The 13069-nt window shown below is 35.4% G+C and overlaps 1 protein-coding gene and 1 non-coding gene across 2 annotated transcripts; one reads left to right on the top strand and one right to left on the bottom strand.

Annotated features, from left to right (window-relative positions):
* Nucleotides 1-634: 634 nt before the first annotated feature.
* Nucleotides 635-2912, top strand: LOC120091190 (homeobox-leucine zipper protein ATHB-6-like). The gene is made up of 3 exons (XM_039049090.2): nt 635-1277; nt 1524-1909; nt 2004-2912. The coding sequence occupies exons 1-3, from the start codon at nt 1214-1216 to the stop codon at nt 2547-2549; spliced, it is 996 nt and encodes a 331-aa protein (XP_038905018.1). The 5' UTR covers nt 635-1213; the 3' UTR covers nt 2550-2912.
* A 9572-nt stretch (nt 2913-12484) lies between these two features.
* LOC120092252 (small nucleolar RNA R71) lies at nt 12485-12591 on the bottom strand. Its single transcript, XR_005485962.1, has one exon. It is a non-coding gene; the product is annotated as a small nucleolar RNA R71 (small nucleolar RNA).
* Between the last annotated feature and the right edge of the window lie 478 nt (nt 12592-13069).

The following is a 13069-nucleotide window of genomic DNA, read 5'->3' as shown; positions in this document are numbered from 1 at the left end:
TTAAACGATTAATAAAAAGTAGATTACAAATGAATAAATTTGGAGGTGTGAAAGTAGTGTCTATAGATTTAATTTAAAAAAAACAAAAACAAAAAATCAAATAGTTACCAAATGGAGTCTAAGATTTTCAAGTTTATATCTAAAAATTTAAATTTCTGGCTTCATTAAACATAAAATATTTATATATTTAATCAATTATTATCAATGTTTTAAAGAATTGAATATATGAATGACTTATTAGATATAAAATAAAAATTCATCAACTTATTGGAGCATAACTTGAAAATTAAAAACTAAACACAAAATAAAAAAATTAAGACCTACATACACGGTAAAAAGTGTAGGGACCATGGGAGTAAATTTGTAATTAAGTCATAAAAACTTACCCTCATTTGGAATATAAAATATATACAATTTATTCACGATTTCGGGAATGTCGATTGGTTGCGGAGACAATTCCGCTGTGACGGCCCCCCGATACGCTGACGCCAACCAAATCTTCACCGGCTCAAATCCCCAAGCTTGAGCCGAGCTGAGCCGAGCCGTTTTAAAAAAGGATGTGTATAAGATTTTTTTTTTTTTTTTTTTTAATATTGATTATTAAAAAAAAAGAAGCTTAGAAGAACAGGGAATAGCCGGTGAGAAGAAATTTGCATTTGCATCGCAATTTAGAGTTCATTTCATTTGCGATTTGCGTAGCCAAACTCCAGCATTACCTAACCTCAGTCAAATTGTAACCCAAGTTTGATTTATTTAAAGAGAGAGAAAGTGTGAAAGCCTACCTGGGTTGTGAATTTGCTTCACTCGTCTTCCCCATTTCTCTTCTTTTTTCCGTTTCTTCTTGTTTTTATTTCCTTAATTTGATTCCTCTTTTCTTCTGGGTTTCTGCTTATAAGCTTCCTATTTTGGAGTTGAGGGATTTTAAATGGGTTTCTCTGAGGGAGAAGAAATGTTGAACAACAATGATGATGAATCGGGGAAAAGAAAGTGTTTGTACAGTCATTGTGAACAACACTGTACAAATTGTTCTTCTTTTTCTTTCATTACACAATGGACTTTTGCCTTCATTGCTTCCTTCCACTGATATCATATTCCAAATTTCTTCTCATTAAAATAAACAACAATCAAAACTAACCCATCATCATCATCATCATCATCATCATCATCATATTCTAAGTTTTCTGTGTGTTTAATTTTGTGCTGATTCTCAATCATGAAGAGACCAGCAGTCGGCTCAGATTCCTTGGGTGCACTTATCTCCATTTGCCCATCTTCAGGTTTAAATTTTCTTTTCAAACAGCAAAGCAAATCAAAAACCAATTTCCTTTTCCACTCCTTTTTTGTTTTTGTACTTGTAATTTTTTGACATACCCATGTGGGTTTCTTTTTCTCTGTCTCCTCCTACTTTTAAACTTCAGTTCACAATGGAATGGTCGATCAATCAATCAATCAGCCTTTTTCCTTTCTGGGTTTTGCAAGATTCCATTTATTTTTCAGTAATCCTTTTCCAATTTTGTGTACAGATCATGAACAGAGTCCAAGAAACAAGAACAGTAACCATGTTTACGCCACAGAATTCCAGTCTATGCTGGATGGGTTTGATGAAGAAGGGTGCGTTGAAGAATCAGGGCATGTTTCAGAGAAGAAAAGACGACTTAGTGTGGAGCAAGTGAAGGCTCTAGAGAAGAATTTTGAAGTTGAAAACAAGCTCGAACCAGAGAGGAAAGTGAAGCTTGCTCGAGAACTTGGATTACAGCCTCGACAAGTTGCTGTTTGGTTTCAAAATCGTCGAGCCAGATGGAAAACTAAGCAATTAGAAAGAGACTATGGCGTTCTCAAAACTAATTATGAGAATCTCAAACTTAGTTTTGAAACTCTCCAAAATGATAATCAAACTCTCCTCAAACAGGTAAAATTACAAACCCCAAACGAAACCCCCTTTTGTTTTCTTTTCGAGTATGAGAAATTTGGTGATAATGGAGACTGTAAAATTGTGTTTGCAGATTCGGGAACTGAAAACAAAGCTTCAAGAAGATAACTCAGAGAGTAATCTTTCGGTGGAGGAAGAAATGGTGGTGGCGGCTAATTCTGAAAATGCTCCGATCGAACAAACTAAGCCGGAAATTGGGGGGGATCAGTTCTCTGTTCCGCCGGCGAGTGAGTCCCAAGACTTTAATTACGAGAGCTTCAACAGCAATGGCGGAGAAGGGGAAGAGGCACCAATGGAAGAAGCGACATTGTTCCCCGATTTCAAAGATGGATCATCCGATAGCGATTCGAGCGCGATTTTAAACGAAGATTACAGTCCAACAGCGGGGATTTCTTCACCCGGAGTGCTGCAGAATCACCAGCAGTACCATTTAATGACTGGAGCGTTATCTCCGCCGCCCTCCGCCGCCGTGAAACTCAATTACTTGCAGTTTCAGAAGGGGTATCAACAACAAACCCAGATGTTTCCAAAAATGGAGGAGCATAATTTCTTCAGCGGAGAGGAGACTTGTAACTTCTTTTCCGATGAGCAAGCTCCAACTTTGCACTGGTGGAGCTAAATCCATGGCGGTATAAAGGCGGAATTTCAGAGAATAAAAAGGGAAAGTAGATTTTGAAAATTTGGGTGTGTAAGTTAATTCTGAAGATGGATGGAATGGAGTGAAGGAAGAAGATGAAGTGAATTGAGGAGACTAATGGAGAAATTGAGGTGGGATTCTCCATGAAAATAATTTGGGCTATTTTTTTTCCTCTTTGCCTTTGATTCTTCCATGAGTTCATGAGGGGATCGAAACTGAAATCCAAGTTGTAAAAATTAAAACCAGAAAAAAAAAAACAGAGAAGATCAAATAGGTGTTAGAAAAAAAATCATGTAATGGAGAAATAATTATAATATTCGCTCTTTTGCCGTTGTTCAAACAAAACTTTACAACTTCCATTCAACTTTATTTGGACTTCAAATTGAGAAGAAAAGGATTAGTTTTAGGTTTCATATTTAAGTTTAATTATCAATTTAGTCTCTAATCTTAAAAAAAATAAAATAAAATAAAAAATAATAAAAAAGGTCTCGTTTTATAATCTTTTTGTTTTTTGTTTTTTTTTTCAAAATTAAGCTTATGTTTTTTCAATTTTTTATAATGAATTGTATCTTTTTGTTAAATTTTTAGTCAAATTTCAAAAATAAAAATAAAATATTTTAAAGCTACTATTTTTGTTTTCAAATTTTGGCTTAGTTTTTTTAAATTATTGGTAAAAGACAGATAACACATGAAGAAATTTGAAGGTAGAAATAGTATCTATAGACTTAATTTTCAAAAACAAGAAATAAAAAACGAAATAGTTATCAAATGGGGTTTAATTAATCTCCAAACTCTTAATTTAATGTTAATGGAATTAAATAATTATCATTGGAGAATAATACAAAAAAAAAAAAAAAAACCAAATATATAAAATAATGGTTAATTGATGAGAGTATTTCAAATACGCGTTAAATTCACGTAGATATAGCTTTTCTTTCTTTTAAAGTCGACATGAGTAGATATTTGACTATCAAACTTTTTAGTCAATTGTATATGTTGTCCTTGGAACTATATTGAACTTGGCATATATATAGCTCATGTTGATACTAAAATTTAAACAGGGTCAAAGTACTTTGCCTTCACGTGTCAACAATGATAAATTTGTTGGATCGGAAAAAAGAGTAGCCTACAAAATAAGAAGACTTGCATATTGGTGTGGTGCTCGCCACACAAGCTTTAATGCTTAAGTCAGAGAGAAAAGTACAACAAGTTAAGAGTTTATGAGTGGATAATGGATTTACTTTCCCTAAGGCTATAATAATGTATTTATAGGAGTGGTCGACCTAGGTTGTCTCAATAGAGTTTCAGAATAGCTTTGGGATAATTTTCCATCCACCAGGCTGAGGGGTGTGTCCCATTTTATGTTCAGTCAGGTTAAGGTTGAGGCCAAACACCTTATTTAGTCCAATTTTGATCCTAAGGTGATGCTTTGGAACGGGGCACACAAGAGACACGCTCTATTAGTTATTTTGCTAGGCTGGGCCTCGACCTTGGCCATGGTCAAGTACGTTGATTTAGGCCTGACCCAACTAACCCTCTTCCCTAGGACCAAAATGGGTTTGGGGTGCTATTTTTTGGCTCAAACTTTGTTATCTTCTTAGTCTTGTTACTGTTGGGATTGATGTTCTAAATCTCTTTGTTCTCGTAGTTTGTAAACTTGTATAAACAAATTGTTATTAATAAAACAAAAGTTATTTTATTTATGCATTAACTCAATCGAATAAATTAAGATCCAAAGTTATTTTATGTAACTAAAACATGTATGTGGTTGACATACAAGTGGATCATGTCTAAGCAATAACCTAAATGGTATGTAATATATGGATAAGGTTGGGTGCCTTATCCTAGTGACACTATGGATACGACTCACTACGTAATTGTTATAGTTGCTGTAAAGTGTTACAAATGATATGATCTTAATCGTTCATGTGGAGACATGTGAGTGGAGGTATTCTATACAAAGAGTCTATATAAGACCGAACGGTGAAATGATTAATCTCTCTTTATAACACCATTACTTGAAGAGATAAACATTTCAATAGGATGACCATAGGTGATTCAACCTTGATCTTTGAGTAAGTTGTGAACTCTTGTCTATGAGAGAAATTCTTTGATCTATATGGGTGAGAGTGACCAGATTCGTTGACTCAATATGCCTACCATTTTGGAGATTTGTCCGAGTAGGGAGCTGAGAACATAGCTACACAAGATGGAATTCATTCTTTCCCGGTTCTATGATAAGTAGATGAATTGCTTCCCTAGGGACTCATTCTGGGTCTTGAACAATGAGGGCTCTCATTCTCTCACTGGCCAAGAGGAATCTACTTTATAGTTGGACTATAACTAATTATTCATTAGAGGGATCAATGGTACTTAAGAAGTTAGATGTAACTACAGGGGTAAAACGTTACTTTGACTCAACTTTAGTTACAGGCAATTCGTGAAGGGTCAACTTACTATTGATTAGTTATACTCGTGGTTGCATAAATATATACAGTGCGAATAGTGCAACTATCAATCTTTGGTGGAGTGATCAGCAGTTAATGAATATTGGTTAATTAATTAAAAAGTTTAATTAATTGATCTTGTATCATTGCTAGCTCACTAAGGGTAAATCAAGGAATAAATGGTTTTGGTATAATTTGAAATGTTCAAACTATTTAAGAGAAATTTTATATTAATATGATTACTATAAAGTATAATGTCATATTAATACATTATAGGTAATTATGAATTTGATTTATAATTAATACTATGTATAAGGGAATTAATATAATATATATTGATACATTATAGTTAATTATGAATATGATTCATAATTAATAAAAGAGATAAATATTTGGATAAGATTCAAATTAATATAATGTATGTTGATACATTATAATATATAGTTAATTATAAATATGATTTACAATACTATATAATATGTGAATGTGATTTATATAAATACTATAGGATAAAATTTGAATATGATTCAAATGAAATTAAATATTGATATTTAATTGTTAATTAATTAATATTATTAATTTATTATATATGTATATGTTAAATGGGATTTAGAGTATATATGTTAAATTAATAAAAATAATATTAATAATAACTACCTTGTGGGAGTTATTAGGCATTGGAAGAAGGGGGTTATAACTCCCCTTCTCCATATCTCTCATGTTAAAGAAGAAAAAATCTGGAGAAGGAGGATTATTGTTCTATAATAGTTACAGTGAATGAAAAAGGCAACACTCTCCACCTCTCTCAAGAGAATTTACTGTAATTCATTTCCATTCCCAAGAACCAAGGATCCCACAATCTTTTGTTCCTTGTCGGAGAATAACAAGGAAACCTTTTTTCTGGTGCCCTGTTCGTTGGAAAAGAATTTTTGTAAGTTGAGATCGTACAGAGGAGTTGAAGACTATTTGTGACTTGGAGAGGAAATACCATGAAGAGGAGTCTTCAAGGGCAAGTTTCCTCGTGATCATTCTTCCTCTCTTCCCTTCAGTAGATAACATGCTTATAAAAGATTTGTAATGTTTATCCAATTGTTCATTGTGTATGAATTTCTCTGTTTTTTTATGTTGTTCCAAATTGCGTTCACACGCTTCCACACAGGAATTCTATTCCTTTGATTGATACCAGAGGCAGCTTGTGAATTTTGTTTTTCAATTTGAAAAAAAAAATCAAAGAAATGGTGGGTGTTTACTGTATCATGAATGTTTTGGTTTTCAAAATTTGATGTTTTCAAATTTGATTAAAGTTGTAAGTGAAGGAAATCGATCACGAGGATTTCCATGAGCAGTGGAAAGATTATTCCAAATTACAATCATGTATGAACATTACAATTACAGTCATAAACAGAAACACATGGTTATGCATTCATTACAGAAATTATAGCATGATACAATAAATAATCAAGGAGAAATCTACACACATTTGTAGACTCATCTCCACGCTCTTTGATCATGAACGCTTGAACATGGCAACCTCGAACGCTCGTCCAACGCGACTGCTACACAGCATGAACACCGCACACTCAAACTCAGCGATCGCCTAGGTCACGAACACCTCAACAACACAAACGGCCTCCATAGAACCTCGACGGTGTTGAGTTGAATATGACACCACCAAGAAGACTACCTTGGTATTCTCGATGTGAGAATCCAGAGGGTGGGCTCTGTGTGAACTTGGTTTGAGACAGAAGGTAGGGGATATAACAATCGTATAAACGATTGAGCAAGTGGGAGAAGACTGAACCTATCATATAGGTCGATGCCCAATCGTTTAGCAAAAGCTAAGTGATTGTCTAGCAAAAGCTAAGCGATCGTTTAGCTCATCACTTAGCTGCGTATTTGTCACCTACAAACACTACACGATCGTTTAACTCGCTCCAAGTTGTCGCTTAGTAAATCCTATTTACTTGACAACTTCTGTGAGGTTATTTTTGGAGAGAGAGAAACTTGAAAACAATTTTTTCAATATTTGTAAAACTTACTAAAATTAGGAAAACAATTTTCCTTTATCTCATGGTTACCATGAAACCACCAATAACCTCCCACTCAAATGGTTATTAGAGAAAAAGATTTAATTATCCAATAATTAATATTATTATAAATATAAACAATAACTAACTATACTATATTTATAACCTATAGTTTTAATATTTTATCTCATGAAACATATAAATCATAGCTCTTTTTCTATTCCATGATACTTAATGCAAATCTCATTTACATTAAGCCTCCACTAGATATATCTTATACATCATACTGATCATATCATATATAATCGATGTCAATTTGAACATTTCAAATCAACACCAAGAACCGATCCTTAACTGAATTCATTGAGCTACCAAGGGGACCTTATGGACCTGTAGCTCGAAGCTCCAACGGTACATGAATAACTGACTAAAATCTTTAGTCACGGGATCCATCATTCGTTAACTGCCAGACACTCTACTAAAGATCGACAGCTAAAGTCTCCTTACCACAGATATATTATGTGTCCATCTTAACCAATCAGAAGTGCGACAACCCTTCATAGATCGCTCGTAAGTACAACTTAGCCAATAACCATTATGCCCCTATAGTTACATCTAACTCCTTAAGTACCATTGATCCCTCTAATGAACATAAATCATAGTCCTACTATGACTGAGTCTTCTCTTCCAAAGAGAATTGTGGCCACTGTGTTCAAGCCCCAGAATCAGCCCTTAAGGGAGTAATCCCTCTACTTATCCCTGCTTCGGGAAAGGAGTGAATTCCATCTTGTGAATTGAGTTCCCAACTCCAAAATCAGACAAGTCCCCAAAAAGGTAGGCATGTTGAGTTGGCAATCTGGTCACTCTCACCCATACTAATCAAAAGGACTGCCCTCAAAGGCAGGAGTTCCCAAAACACTCAAGATTGAGGTTGTGTCACCTATGGTCGTTTAGGTGAGATTTAAATCTCTAGTATCAACGGCGTTATATACTGAGTCTAGTCATCTCGTGGTCCGGTCTTATACAAACTCTTTATATAGGACACCACCACTCGCACGTCTCCACATGAATGGTTAAGATCTACCATTTGTAGTAGTTTACAAAACTTGCAAACCTCGACAAAGCGGGTCGTATCCGTAGTGTCTCTAGGATCAGGTATCCAACCTTAATCCTTATACTATAGACCTATTTAGGTTATCACTTAAGGCATGATTCACTTGTATATCACATATATATACTTAAGTTCACATAAGATAACCATGTAGCTTTGTTTATTGGATATGAGTAAATGCAAGAATGAAATAACAATTATTTGATTCATCAAACAATGTGTATCATTACAAATAACGAGACTTCAGGAGAATTAGGATACCAATCCCAACAGTAAGACCCATTGTTTTGGACGTTTATTTTATGCAATCGAGTTTGTAAGTCCGTGTTTTGAGGCTTCAGCAAGAGTTGCTGAGGAGAGAAGATAAAAATCAGAGCAAAACGAACTCAGAACGAAGTAGGAACATGCGTTCTGTGCTAGAGCATAAAGGCATAACATTACAATGTTGTGCTTTATGTTGCGACACAGAAGGCCCATGTCGCAATGCTCGACAATAGCGTAGCAATGCTAATGTCGAGAATTACAACACTGCGAGGAGCATAGCATTACCCTACGCCAAGTGCTCAGCCCAACGTTTCAATGCTCTACGTGTTACGAGCATGTGCAGTTGGCCGCCAATTCGTGGTTCGATTCTCAGGAGCAGTTTCAACAGTAGTTTTATTTATTTATTTATTTATATTTGTTATTTTAATTAATTAAATTAATATGATATGATTATATTAATTTAACTAATTTTTTAAAGTGCCAAAGTTCAGTCAATTTTTTTGTTGTTTTTTTTTTAATTTTGTATTTGATGTATGATTAAATATTATATGTTTCATAATATATGCCATATAGTTTTAAAATCTCACCTTACGATAAATATTAATCATGCATCATATTTAATATAAATGTTAAATTATATAGTTGCATGATCTTATAAGCATGCACATGCATCATATTTAATATAAATATTATATTATATAATGCATGTTTAATTAAACATATCTATGTATCATACTTTAATATAATTGTTATATATGTACGATGGATCTGGTTTTATTTTCATTAGTGGTTAGTATAAGTGTTATATTATATGATGAAAATGAAATTGCATTGAGCATGACATTACATTTTATACATAAATGTTATATTTAATTAATGTCATTAGATGCATGGGAGTATAAGTTCTAATATTTCATTATTTAATAACTGTAATAAGTTTAATGAATTAGATTAAAATCTATATTTAAGAGTTGCATGCAAACGTAGGTCTTAGTTAATTTTAAATGGTTTAAAATTAATTCACCAAAACTCATTTCTAATATGATTAGAAAGGGGTTAATCTTTTATTTTTCTTTTAATAGGATTAATTGAAAAGAATAAAAGATTAATTTTATAAAATAATTATGTATAAGGAACCTTTGTCTAACGAAGGTTCTATCTAGGATTGGGGTATTTAAGCTGATGAGAAGACACCTTTATCTGAGAATCGATCTGGAAGGTGAATTAGACAAATACTTTATAAGCATGTAATAAATGATTAATTTTATTAAAGTGTTCAATAAACAAGAATCGTATATTGTTAAACTATTCAATATAAGAGTTATGTTGGGCCAATTTAACAATGGACTTAGATAAATTTATTAGCCGACATTACCTAAGTAATAAACACTAGGTTTTAAAATAGTTAGTGGGAGGAAAAAGATATGTATGATATGTTGTTTTTCCATTCACGTTCTCCTTTAAAGTTCACACTATGTGACTCATGCTCAGCCTCGAGGCACCCTTAGAGTGTCCTCCTTCGGATGATATTTGCAGAGTCAATATCAAAGTGGATGGAGAAAATATTTATAGTAAGTAAGAGAAAGATGTTTATAACATGTCTTACGATCTCCTTCATTTGTTTCCATCGAGAGATCATTTTGCATAGCCTTGAGGCACCCTAGGAGTGACCTTTGGATTGTTTGTGCATTTGGTCAATATCAGGGTGAACTTCAGAAATGGATAGGAATTGCTTTAGTTTTTGCCCCAATCGGCTTTTCCCTTCGGTTAGCTAATAACGGGCAGAAATGCATGTTATCATAGTACTAAGTTCTTAAATAATGTTGGATTGCGTTGATGAAATATGTTAACTTGCGTCCATTAAGCATCAATTTCATAATATTGCGGTCGCATGCGTTCAGCGTATTAGAACTGTTGATTGTTGTATTTTTGTGCAGAATATGCGTTAACGCAATGCAAGAATTGCGATCATAGGAAATCAGTGGTTGAGCACAACTTCACCACAAGGCTTTGCGTTGATCGTGCTTGCAAACATTCGCTCGAGAAGAATCGTCGTAACTTGGTCAACGCAACATGGTGGACGCATCCGGATGAAAGGCTAATTAATCGCGATGGGACAGAAAGCTGATGACAGTCGAATCCGAATTAAGTTGACAGCCGATAACGATCACAAAGTACATTCAGCTTTTTCGGTGACAAATATTCGGTGCATCAATCAAGAATTAAAGTCGTCCCATTTTTACAATCGTAAGAGAGAAGCCACCGTTCACCATGTATGCTCTATAAATACCAAGGGCATTCTTAAGAGAAGGGGTTCACGAGTTCAGGAGCTAGAGATTTCATACTTCAGTTCGCACGCTTTTGTTCTTAGTTTTCTTTCATTTTAAGGCGGACGCGAGGGAGGAAGTTGTGCCAGCAGATCGTTCCAGTAATCTTAGGAAAGTGCCGGAAGCTTCAAGGATAAAGAGAAGTCCGACGCCTGCGGAAGCGGGAACATCTTTAGAATAGAATAGAGAATTCAGTGTAAAAAGCCTCAGTCAGCAAGGAATTACTACCAAGCTCTCTACCTTTAACTTCCATTGGTATTTTGTACTCAACTCATTTATAAGAATGGAATTTCTTTCTCTATATCTATTCACTCTCTGTTATTCACCATGAGTAGCTAAATCAGTTGAATGGGTTGAGAAGCATTTAGCTAGCACAACTAGGGAATCTTCATTTTTTGCGATTATCTTGTTTATGTGTGCTTCATTTGTCCATTAGGGATACTTGGGAGGGTAGTCTAAGGATAGGATCTAGACTTGGGAAGGTCAGGTTAGAATCTAGGCTCGAAAGAACCAGATTAGAACACATAATCGGGAGATAGGAGCTTAGGAATGAGCACTATTTGTTATCAACGCATCGCATGCATCCTAGAGATAGGATATGATTGTATGCGGTCACCTTGCTTTCATGCATTTTGCATCATCGCATAGGACAAGAGTAGAGATTTAGGGATAAGCTCTATGGACACTTTTGCATTCAACACATGCGTCCTAGATTTAGGAGCATCGCATTTACGTTGGAAAATGACTTGCTGTGCATGGTTGCAACATGATCGCGTAGTCTGACGCATTCTTGAGTAACGCTAGCTAAAGATCTTCTCAACTCGTTCATCGCATACTCATTGCATCTATCACACAACTGCCTTTTCTCAAATCCGTCGCCCTTATTTATTTCTTTTTCATCAACGCAAACAACAAACCCAAAAATCTATTTATTTATCCGATTAATGCAAAGTTCTTCATAAAAATTACCAACGCATTCTTTTTTCACAAGTCCCTGTGTTCGACCCTAGACTTACTAGGAAACTTAGAGGAATTTACACTTGGATTTCGCTGGGGAAACTTGAGTGCACAACGCAATTTCATCAATGCATAGCATCCACATTTCCACTTCATAAAACCAAACATCAAGTTTTTGGCGTCGTTGCTGGGGACTTCGGCAAAATAGATTGGTAACGATAATTTTTTTGATTTCTTTGCAGACTCTCATTCTCTTGCGAATTACGACCCGACGATTGAGAGAACAGTTAGAAGGAGATTGAGAGACCGCCAACAACAACCACAGTCAGATAAAGAAGAGATGGCGGAGCAACCTAGAAATGGAGCACCAAATGATAACAATGTCATGGCGAATCCAATTCTTTTGGCAAACGATCGTAATAGACCCATCAGGGACTATGCATCGCCAAACCTCTATGATTTCTCTCTGGGAATCATGAGGCCTACCTTCGACGGAAGCCGATTCAAAATGAAGCCGGTGATGCTGCAGATGATCCAGACCGTAGGCCAATTCGGAGGAAGGCATGGCGAGGACCCGCACGCCCACCTCTGAAGTTTTATTGAAATCTGCAATACTTTTGTGTTCCCGAACATCTTTGCCGAGGAAGTTCGAACGTTGTTCCCATTTTCTCTCTGTGATCAGGCTAGAAAATGGGCTTATTCTCTCGAACCGAGAGAGATCACTTCTTGGGAGCAGGTAGTGGAGAAGTTTATGAAGAAGTATTTTCCACCTACCGAGAACGTCAGACGAAGGAAACTGATTACAAATTTTGAACAAGACATGGATGAATCGCTCAGCGATGCTTGGGCGAGGTTTAAGAGGTTGGTTTAGGACTGTCCACATAGTGGGTTGCTAGAATGCCTTCAAATGGAAATTTTCTATCATGGTTTGAATCCCGCTTCGCAAACCGCTGCCAATGCGGCAGCCGCTAGTGGTTTGCTTGATAAAACATATGATGAGGCGAAGAATATCTTGGATCACATCTCCAAGAACCATGAAGATTGAAGAGAGAGTGACCAGAGATTGAGACTCAAAGACACTGATGCAAATAACGGTGCTATTGCTTCATTACAAAACCAGATGACCGCAATGATGAGTTTAATCCAAGGAATTGTGATCAGCAGCCCAACACTGCAAACTGGGCAAATCAACGCAATCAGTCAAAACACCGCAAGGTGTGCGACTTGCGGTGATGGGCATGTGATGGAAGATTGCCCGCAAAATCCATAATCTGTATACTTTGTAAAGAATAACCCTTTTTCAAACACCTACGACCCTCGGTGGAGGAACCACCCCAATTTTTCTTGGAAGAATCAACAAAAAAATTTC

This window comes from Benincasa hispida, chromosome 11, assembly GCF_027475165.1.
Source record: "Benincasa hispida cultivar pf3 chromosome 11, pf3_genome.v1.1, whole genome shotgun sequence".
NCBI classification, from domain to species: Eukaryota; Viridiplantae; Streptophyta; class Magnoliopsida; order Cucurbitales; family Cucurbitaceae; genus Benincasa; species Benincasa hispida.
This window is presented reverse-complemented; position numbering and strand designations above follow the sequence as displayed.

What these genes read in the sequence shown, in the direction of transcription:
- LOC120091190 (XM_039049090.2), top strand. Translation starts at nt 1,214, where the DNA reads ATGAAGAGACCAGCAGTCGGCTCAGATTCCTTGGGTGCACTTATCTCC. An exon ending in CTCCATTTGCCCATCTTCAG is followed by an intron (nt 1,278 to 1,523) that starts GTTTAAATTTTC and finishes TTTTGTGTACAG; the next exon opens with ATCATGAACAGAGTCCAAGA. An exon ending in ATCAAACTCTCCTCAAACAG is followed by an intron (nt 1,910 to 2,003) that starts GTAAAATTACAA and finishes TTGTGTTTGCAG; the next exon opens with ATTCGGGAACTGAAAACAAA.